Source organism: Cephus cinctus, unplaced genomic scaffold (assembly GCF_000341935.2).
Source record: "Cephus cinctus unplaced genomic scaffold, Ccin1 Ccin1_scaffold0709, whole genome shotgun sequence".
NCBI lineage: Eukaryota > Metazoa > Arthropoda > Insecta > Hymenoptera > Cephidae > Cephus > Cephus cinctus.
In genome coordinates, this window is record NW_014333329.1 from 1,594,193 (window position 1) to 1,604,075 (window position 9,883).

At 38.2% G+C, this 9,883-nt stretch overlaps 2 protein-coding genes across 4 annotated transcripts; one reads left to right on the forward strand and one right to left on the reverse strand.

The window, feature by feature from the left end:
* Window positions 1-3,563: 3,563 nt before the first annotated feature.
* Window positions 3,564-6,160, reverse strand: LOC107270222 (GPI mannosyltransferase 3). 2 transcript variants are annotated; one of them, XM_015745036.2, is made up of 2 exons: window positions 5,947-6,160; window positions 3,564-5,864 (listed from the first exon to the last, which is right to left on the reverse strand). In XM_015745036.2, the coding sequence occupies exon 2, from the start codon at window positions 5,853-5,855 to the stop codon at window positions 4,338-4,340; it is 1,518 nt and encodes a 505-aa protein (XP_015600522.1). In that variant the 5' UTR covers window positions 5,856-5,864; window positions 5,947-6,160; the 3' UTR covers window positions 3,564-4,337. The 2 variants fall into 2 exon arrangements, with proteins under 2 accessions (XP_015600522.1, XP_015600523.1); XM_015745037.2 differs by having other exon boundaries at window positions 5,996-6,123.
* LOC107270221 (zinc finger BED domain-containing protein 1) lies at window positions 6,145-9,307 on the forward strand. Of its 2 annotated transcripts, XM_025087569.1 has the most exons (5): window positions 6,153-6,413; window positions 6,498-7,783; window positions 7,877-8,292; window positions 8,396-8,550; window positions 8,640-9,307. In XM_025087569.1, the coding sequence occupies exons 2-5, from the start codon at window positions 6,500-6,502 to the stop codon at window positions 8,960-8,962; spliced, it is 2,178 nt and encodes a 725-aa protein (XP_024943337.1). In that variant the 5' UTR covers window positions 6,153-6,413; window positions 6,498-6,499; the 3' UTR covers window positions 8,963-9,307. The 2 variants fall into 2 exon arrangements, with proteins under 2 accessions (XP_015600521.1, XP_024943337.1); XM_015745035.2 differs by having other exon boundaries at window positions 6,145-7,783.
* The last annotated feature ends 576 nt before the right edge of the window (window positions 9,308-9,883 follow it).

The window sequence follows — 9,883 nt, forward strand, 5'->3', positions numbered from 1 at the left end:
TAGTATACAAATATACCTTTGGATGTAATAGCTATAATTTGCTAGAGCAAAGTAATACCTTTGTCTTTATACAATTTTTCGTATTACCACGAAGCCAATTCTTATATTAAACCATTATTTCTTTAATCAACGAAAAACGTGATTGGCATCTTGTGTAAACACGGGTATCCAAGTAAATCGAATATCACCAAAGGCGAGAAAAGATTGGATGGGAAATTTAAATCCAACGGATAAGTCTGTTAACCCTTATCGGTGAGATCAGTAAATTAAACCGCACCGGCAATTCGCCGAGTCATTAGACTATAACTATAGAATCGTCCAAGGTCCGATCCTGAGCTATGCTTATCCATCGCTCGAATCTCCGCAAAGAAAACAAGACTCTAACTTCAATTCGAACTTGCTTGATGAGTCTAAGTGAGATAAAGCCTGATTCTTACGTGCGGCGACTGGCAGTCGACACCCGCGACTGATAAGTTTAACACCTTTATTTTGCCTCGGCAAACTTCATCGTCCCTTATACGAGACCCGATAGCGCCCCAATCAAAAATGACTGCGGTACATTAAATCATTCTAAATGCGATGTAAAATATTTTCTCTTGTCAAAAAAGACGTACGATTTCGTTCCCACGAAACGTCCAATTTCCTTGGAGCGTCGCTTCTGAAACCGCCTCGGCATCTCGATACAAAACAAAGCCTGCCACCTCTATCGTATTTTCACGAAAGAGTACGGAAACACGTCGTAGTCGTCAGCGGCTGTCAGGACCCTAGAAGTATAATAAGGTGGCGAAGTCGTTGCAGAGTCGTTTCGTAGGGTCTGGCTGTGAGTAGGAGGTGATGGCGATGAGAGGGTGGATGGGTGGGAGGGAGAGGGAGGAAAGGACTATGGAGAAACAGGCGTCGTGGGGTTCAGGCAGGCGATGGAGTGCGGAGAGAGTTCTGTGGCCGTCACGTCGGAGTGACGAGAGGCTCCCCTTTTCACCCTCTGACTCCTATCCCACCTAACCAACCCTCTCTTCTCTCTTCTCTTCACCGGAGGCAGTCACCTCCGTCCTCGGTCTGTAGCCGACGGTCCTAGCCTCCCCCCCCCCCTCTTCGGCACCTTACCACTTCACCTCCTCACGACCTCAGGCATCGCGCGCGCCGCTTCACTTCGGTTCGCTTCACCCCCGCCGACTAGTAGTCGAGGAATTCGAGTTGCTATAAATCTCCCTTGACGGGCGCGATGCTGGCCCCCGGGGCTAAGGGCGCAAGGCTGAAGGTTTAACCCCGCTACGCGAGGAATTGCAATAGTTTTGCTCGCGGGGTTAACGCAGTGCGAGCGCAACGCGAACGGCCCCCGCGAGGAGCGAAAGAATTGGGCGACCATCGTGGGGATGCCGGACGCGGAGGCCTGCATTGTCGTGGTCCGTCATTGGGGGACCCCTCAACGACTGAGAGACCCTGCAGTAAGGTCGTCCTGTATGGAAAAAGGAAGTTCAGGGGGGGACCCGAGTGTCCAATAGGGAGAAAGTGAATATTCAGGGAGTGTAAGGCGAATAAGGGTTGCGACCTGAGTGACGCAGTGTATACGAAGAAAAGATTTTTTTTATTTTGCTTCGACGAAATTTTAAAGAAATCGAACGAAGAATTGGACCACTGTTGGAGTCATGGATGCTGGATGGGTAAGCACGAGAGGGTGGTACGAGCGTAATAGTTTCGCCCTTCTGTACGAATTGTGTGGATAAAGAAGAGGGGAGGTAGATCCATCACGGAGGCAGTGACGGGCTGAGATTTGGCAGCAGCTTCCGAGGTCCGGAGGAGGAGTGCGAGGGAATCCCGTCCCGCAAACAACTCCATCCATTTTATTATTATTTTTTTTTTCCTTCTTTTGCGAGACGCTCTCTCGCGCGATATTGATTCGTCAGTTATCAAAACATCAACGATAATACTCCCTGCGGTTTTCTATTGCCGAAGAGCGATGATTCTCTCTACCCAGTCGATGCCACGTGATCGTTGTACTCCCTTATCTTGAGACGCGTCTCTTCACCATACTCCCCGACTCCTTTTGAAATTTAAAAATAAAAAAGTACATCCCCAAATTTTCTTTAAAAAATCCCTTCCTGCATCCTACGTGCTATGAAGAAATAAATTATTTTGATTCCTGGATTCAGCCATATTTATCACACGACTCTAACATTTGCCCTATGTTATTACCTGGTATAGCGAGTTAAGCGAAAGTTCGCAATATTATTTTCAACGAGGCTTCGCAGCCACGTCGCGCGTTAAGCCCCATTTTAAATGCAAGTCTGGTACAATTTTCACATCGTAAGTTGCACAGGGGTACAATTTTGACAAGAATTCGAATAGACGGACAGGCGGACACGCCCCATGAGACGGGCGCGGTCGACGTCATCTTCAATGAAGCGAAAGACGCAACTTCTGTTACGGCCAATGTCTGTTACACGTCCTAGAATAGTCGTCCCGTGGGAGCTTACCGGTTAGGTAAGACATCGGATGGCAAGCTTATGTCAGGAAGCTGACTAACGCGACGTGACGTATGCGCTACCGTGCTCTTGGCGAATCGTTATGATACGCTAACCGCTAATATCCTATCAAATAACGCTTCTCACGCAGCCCCCCGGTCTACCCGGCCGCCTTATATTACAAACGTATTATCATATTATTCGCCGGCACGGATTTTCGAACGATTCGCTACACATTTGGGTAGATATTAAACTGCCGCAAGCAAAAATACGAAATGCGACTTTTTGTCACAGCTCAACGACTTTTGCGCATAAAACTTTGTAAAGTTCAATTTTTTACGTAGAAAGTAAATTTAACGATTTCACTCAATAGCACTAAACAAAAAGCACATTTGAGGTTCAAATAAATATTTTCAATTAAAAAAACTCAATATTTTGACAAAAATTTATTTTTTATTTTTATGTAAATTTAGAATTAATTAATTTAAATAATTTATATTGACCGTAATTCTTTGAAAATTAATTTTGACATATTTGGTTAGTGAACTATTTTTAAAGTTTGAAGCTATCTTGTAACTATACAATGGTTTGTCTTTTCCGACAGGAATTTCAAACTACGTTTGTTGAGCTGATGGTAATCTAAAGTGTCACCATCTCGGAGGAAACCATGGAACCTTTAGGCCATATGGTGTTTATAGGAAAACATAGTGCGTGGCGCAACGTTGCGTTTCTGTTTCACTTTATCGATAGAGGGTTAAATGCGATTCTCCTTCGTATGACTTTACAGAGATGGCAGTTTCGTCGACGAGCAGCCATCATGAATCAAAATGTTGGCAGGAAGGAGTTGACAAGGGGGGAAGTGTGAAAGGTGACGAGAGGTTGGCCTATCTGGTTAAGCCTACTATACGAAGGGTGGAGCCGAATAAACGTGGTCTATGATGAGCCATGTACTCGCTTCATTGGCGTATATGTATTAGCCATTATGGTGGAATTTTTGGAAAAAAATTTTAAATAAAAATCTAACTCTATATAGAATCAGATTTATATGAAACCTGAATATTATAAGTATAGTATTGAATAATATCAATCATAAGGCTGGAATAGTTTGAAATAATTATATTATTAAAGCACTTGGATCGACAGATTTATGTGCAATCAAAGTAATTATATAATTAACATCAAAATCATAACTTAATATTAACTTTTAGTATTGTATAAACATGATAAAATAATAAGTTACGATTTGAAATTCTGTTATCGCTCCCTATAGTGTAATTCTCTTAATCTGGTGTTATGTGTACTATCAGTGCAAGGCCATGGATTAAGGTTTCGGCCATGGAAAGTAATTACAATTATATTTACTAAAAAAATCTTATTTGGTACAGTAATCTATACTATCTGTAATGGGTTGAAGTACAGCTTCAACTGGAAGTGATATCACAATATAAATCACTGGAAGACGACCATGTCATCAAAACGGGATTTTCCTCGGATTCACGTTTTGCTGTAAATGGACAACGTTTTCTTTTGATTTTCCAAAGTGTTCGAAAACGAAGTAACCGAAGATCAGCGTAAGGTTTTTTATCGTCAGAAGTTGACTAAGCAAATTTATTATTAAAAGTGTAAATTTCGTTACCTTTAAAAAATATTATACGCATTTATTGTTCTCTTAAGTTTGTATATTGTAGGTAATAATTACAATAGCGTTAAAAATACTTATTTCTATCAGTCAATAAATTTTGTTTCACGGCAACTTCGTGATTTTCGAAAATAAAAAAATACATTCACGAATAAAATTAACCAAATGATATAACCACGGGTACCTCAACAAACATAAATGCTCTTTGAAATTCGATAAAAATATATTATACTTATTTAAAGCAACGATTTTGTTCTACCCTTTTCGCTAAATTTTCGTTTATATACAATTATATATTCTCCGTAGTTGGGCTGTGGGAAATGAGAGTCGAATACTTTAACGATGGGTCTATAATCCCTTAAAAATGGCACTATTCGGGATGCAAGATTATCGTACATTATCAAATAATGTGGCAAAGGAGCACCTCGTTTCATTATATAATTATTATTTAACCAGAGCATGGGATGCGCAAAAAATAATTTCGTCTCGTCAACATAATCATTGGAGGCTCCTAAATTTGGTTCACACGTTAAGAATCTGATAGATATATCCTTATGCAAATGACTATAGAGTGGAGTAGCGTGACATGGTGTTAAAAAAAGTATATCAGTATCAGTATTATTGTTAGTAGCAAATTCCAGACGCATAACTTTCATTACATCCAAAGCACCGCGCTGATGGACTAGAGAAAAGTATACACCAGGTAAAAGATTACTTATTATAAATAATGCTAGAAATATTTTACGTTTGGATTCACTTATTCTATAATTGAGCAACGTGCCGCACGTACATAAATAAATAAGCATAGGTAAAACTGGTAATATAAATCTAAATTCTTTATGTGAAAGTATTGAGTAAATGGAAACAGTCCATCCGATCACAACTATAATTAGTGCACCTTGATGCAAGTGTGTAAAGTGTTTAATAACTTGCCAAATAGCAATTGGAAGTGTGAGACAGTGTAAACCAAGTAAAACTGGCAAAGCAGATGTAAGGTACCATAATGTTCTGTGTGTCCCATAAAAATCTCCAACGTTATTAAGAACATTAATGCGGAAGAATTCCCATGGTGATATCACAAATTGTCCATAACATAATGTATCCACTAAAGTAGATACCAATAGAACAGTGCCACCTATGAGAATGTATTGTAGAATTAGGCTTGGTTTACTTTTTAGATTTATGAACAAATGATACAGGCATAATGGTATCCATACGATCGCTGCTGTAGGTCGAGTAGCACATAAAACTGCAATAATCCAAAGAAAATTACTGCTACGGTTCTGACTGTTTGGCCATGGGAACATTGATAAAGCTATAATGGTAAGTGCAGTTTCAACGCTGTTAATTATAGTTCTTGTTGCACAATAATACCAATACCAATTTGTGCAAAGACTAAAAAGAGCCCATTTGCTACCAGTCCATAAATAAAATCGATAATCTGCATAACCACTAAGAATAGCATGTAGTAATCTAGGTGTTGTTGTAAGCATCGTCACATAATCTAAATGTAACAATGCCAATAACCAATATAAAATAGATATTACAAAAGGATAAATATAGCTACGTATTCTTGCTTCCCATTCCCACGTTAAATATCCATATCCAAATGCAAGCCGATGAGCCACTTCCAGCGATTGCCAATATTCATCAGGTACGTGTGCCGTTTGCACAAGAAATACAGAAATCACCCTCCATAATATTAAGTATAAAAGAGTATTATACGATCTGTCGATGCTAAATGTTGTTATCATGATTTAGTCCTGAAAAACATATTTAATTAAATACTGCTGATTAACAATTACAATACAATTAGACTACTAATTATTCTAACAGAAAATTAACCTGCACAGTCACCGGAACATGAATAATTCAGATAATACAGTTTACGCGCCTATTTTGTACGAACATGCTCGACGTTTTCAAAGCATTACATGATTGGTTGAGGAAATGAGTATTTTACATTCAGTTCTCATGTAAACTGGCAGAAAGTCTTCACTACATTGCTGCGTCACGAGGGACATGAAAAACTGAACCAACGCAGTGTCGTAAAGTCGATAGCTTCGTCACTGGGGATGGTCGATACGCGGCCACGCGTTGTTGCTGTCGGATCGAGAAATTGAAGTTCGATATCTATAAAATAATTCGACAGAAGTTGATTTGATATATATCGGAATGTTCGCGGTAAATTCGTAATCACACGAATGGTCGTGGAATTTGCAAAAGTGGAATCATTAAGTGAGTTTGCTTGTGAATGCGTCTGATTTAGGCAGGGAATGCCGTCCATGTTGAAGAGAAATTAACAAGCTGAGGTACTGCGAATAGAATAACTTCAAGTTTTTTGAGTTGCTGTACAAGTTTATTGTATTCTGACATATTCAAATATTGAGAATCAAATATGGATGGCAAGCAACTGATGGCGACAAGTAGTGGAAAATTAACGACTGTCGACGATACCAAAAACGACATGCAAATGACATTGGCAAAAATGATGGAGGAGAAGCATACATATACGTATAAGAAGCTTGTTGTACCCATGTCTATGCGGAGTATATATTGGAAATTCTTTGGCTTCCCCGCTACGGATGAGGGTGATATTCTTACTAAAGTTAAGATTGTCTGTATATTATGCAAAACTCAAATTGCTTATAATCGAAACACAAGCAACTTACGAATGCATCTACAGAATAAACATGCCCAAGAATTATTAGAGCTAGAGATGGCTACACCTCCCAAAAAGCAAGTTCTTTCTCAGGAAACTAAAGATCGAAGAGCTCAAAAACGTTTGATGAAAGCAGGTTTTGGTACAGCGCAGCATATTTATGCAACAAATGCTGATGGCACTGTACAAATAGATGGTGATATACAGTTTGTAACAGATCCTAATGTTAGTTTATCTGGTATTGAGGATGATATAACTATTGGTCAGCCATTACGTGTTATGATAAAAGGTGGTACTACCGTGGGGACCAATAGCCAGAATGTAGCATTTCTTATGCCTGAAGAAAGTTCTTCGCAAAGATCGAGCATTGATGGAAAATCTGTTTCTGATGCGATTGCAGAGTTTATTATAATGGATCTTCAATTACCTGAAGTCGTGGAAGGGCAAGGATTTCAAAGACTCATAGCAACCTTACATTCACCTTGTGAAATTCCTAGCAAAAATAAATTGGAGGAGGAGATTATACCAAAAGTCTATGACACATTTAGAGAAACTGTTGCAGCAAGTCTATCCTGTATTAATAACGAAGTTGGTCTAGCTATGGAAGAATGGAAATCAAAATCAGATGAATGCTTTGTGACTATTTCAGTTTTTTATCAAAATGTAGGAGAAGCATCACTAAAATCAAAGATCCTGAGCACATTACATGCTCCTTTGGATTGGGGAGAGACACAGTGGGGAAATGCTATTGACTCTTTATTACTTGATTGGGATCTTAGAGTAGAACGTATAACAGCAGTTGTTATTGGAACCATGAGATCTGAACTGTTAGCAGCTTTGACCAGTCGTGGTCTTGCATTGGTGCCGTGTCTTCTTCACACTCTACAAATCTGTGCACAAGCATGTTTTGAAAATCCAGAAGTTGCAAATATTTTGTCAAAATGTAGAGCTGCTATTGGAGCAATTGCAAGTCATCCAGCTGCATCTGCTGCTTTACTCATGCAAGAGCAGATACTTGAGGTAAGCTAACTATTAATTTTTCTATCTACGTATTTCATTAATTTGCTATTTAAGATTACAAAGTTACTCAAAATATACTTACCATGTTGACAGCTTGAGGAGAGTGCGTTATTGATGGATTATCCAGCAGTGTGGACATCTACATACACCATGCTGGAACAAATTGTATTACGTAGAAATATTATTACTTCCATTTTGGAAAGCATGGAAGGCATTGATCAAGATGTCATCGACCTAACTGGAGAGCAATGGAAAATCATAGAAGATCTTGTAACAGTTCTGGAGCCTTTTAAAGTAACAATCATGACCCTTAGTGAGGAAAAGATGCCCCTAATATCATTATTAAAACCATTACTATGGCAGCTAGTCTCCTCTCACCTAAGATGTAAGGATTCTGATAGCAGCATTGCTAGAGCATTTAAAGAGTCTCTATCCGACATGCTTTGCGATCGTTACGCTGACGCTAACGTTAGTCTTCTTCTCCAAATTGCAACAACATTAGACCCCAGGTAATGTCCATAATATCAACTATACGAGAATCTTTATATTGTTCTAATTAAGAATAAAAAGTCTAATTAGGATTCAAATGTATATACAATTCTGATTCTACAGATTCAAACAACTACCTTATGCCACAGAAGAAGATAAGAATATGGTAGCAGCACCGATAAAAGAAATGCTAACGAAACTAATAGAAGAAGAAGGTGCTGACAATGATGAAATTAAAATTGAGGAAGGACCTCCCAGTAAAAAAAGCCGAATGTCTGGTAATTGATATAAATCAAACTTTTACTCAAATGAAAAGTTACATATTCCTATGTATTATAATTGTCATTGAATGTTGTTTTTTTCGTAGGAATGGAGCTGTTATTGGGAAGTCTTTGTTCGACAAAAACTGGAATGCCAGCTGAAGAAAAGGCGGATCTTGAACTTGTACAGTATCAGTCAGAGCCAACTGCACCCTTAGACAATTGTCCTTTGCAGTGGTGGGCAAGGACTTCGGCGAAATGTCCGAATCTTGGAAGATTAGCTCGAAGGTACAATTGCGTCCCTGCATGTTGTGCACCACCTAGTCGTATTCCTGCAGATGCTCAAGTTCTTTACGATGGAAGACGTTCAGCTTTACCACCCCATTTGGCAGACAAACTGTTATTCCTTCACGGTAATCATACAATGTAAAGAGAATTAAGTTGCTTTGAATAATATTTGAAAAAGCAACGCTTCTCTAATGTTCTTTTACTCATAGTTATATGCTTCTATGTCTCAATTGTAATTTATAAACGTAATCCAGCATACGTTAAAAGAACATTAGGTTGAATCGTGCAATTTTCTCAATGTGCAAATCATATTTTACATAACTGTACATTTGATAAGCATTGTTATAATTAAATCAAAATGTCTTTAGCTACAATGTAGCAGTGAACTATTTTAATGCTCGCCATGCGACATATTTATGTATATAACTGTAATTGTACGATACTATGTATATGTATATATCATTAAGTGTATATATTTTTACAAATTGATTATTGTTGCAATGTCTTTTATTAAGATGATCTCCACGAAATTCCATTGTTCCTATGAAATGGTTTTTACGTTACTGTTACAGTATGAGTAAAATAATGAAACCAGTACCAAGCAGCAACTACTAAAGGTATATTCCGTAACACAGCTATGAATTGTACTTTTTATCACCATTTTTTTATAAGCTTTACACTCCTATCAACTTATCTCTATATAGAACTATTCAAGGATTCAAATATGTACATACTCGTGACTTTGACTATCACATTGTAGAATCTACTGGACATAATGTGCGGATAATGACTATACGCAGGGTAACTGACAATTTGTATAAGGTGGATAATAAAATGATTGCCCTTCATAGAGAGTTAGATGCGTAGCTACTATAGTTAGTTACAATTTAGTATTACAATATTGATGCGGTATACTAAATTTTAAATATACTTGTCAAAATTCTTTGCGCCCTCTTTAATTGATACCATGAACTAAGCATAATTCTTATCATATGCTATTCTTTGAAAAGGTAGCTTTCTACTGGATCACAAAACTGGATAACGTTTCTGTATTATCGATGCA

Coding starts and splice junctions, on each gene's coding strand:
- LOC107270222 (XM_015745036.2), bottom strand. CDS start 5,855: ATGATAACAACATTTAGCATCGACAGATCGTATAATACTCTTTTATAC.
- LOC107270221 (XM_015745035.2), top strand. CDS start 6,500: ATGGATGGCAAGCAACTGATGGCGACAAGTAGTGGAAAATTAACGACT. Junction 7,784..7,876: donor TGCAAGAGCAGATACTTGAG/GTAAGCTAACTA, acceptor CCATGTTGACAG/CTTGAGGAGAGTGCGTTATT. Junction 8,293..8,395: donor GCAACAACATTAGACCCCAG/GTAATGTCCATA, acceptor CTGATTCTACAG/ATTCAAACAACTACCTTATG.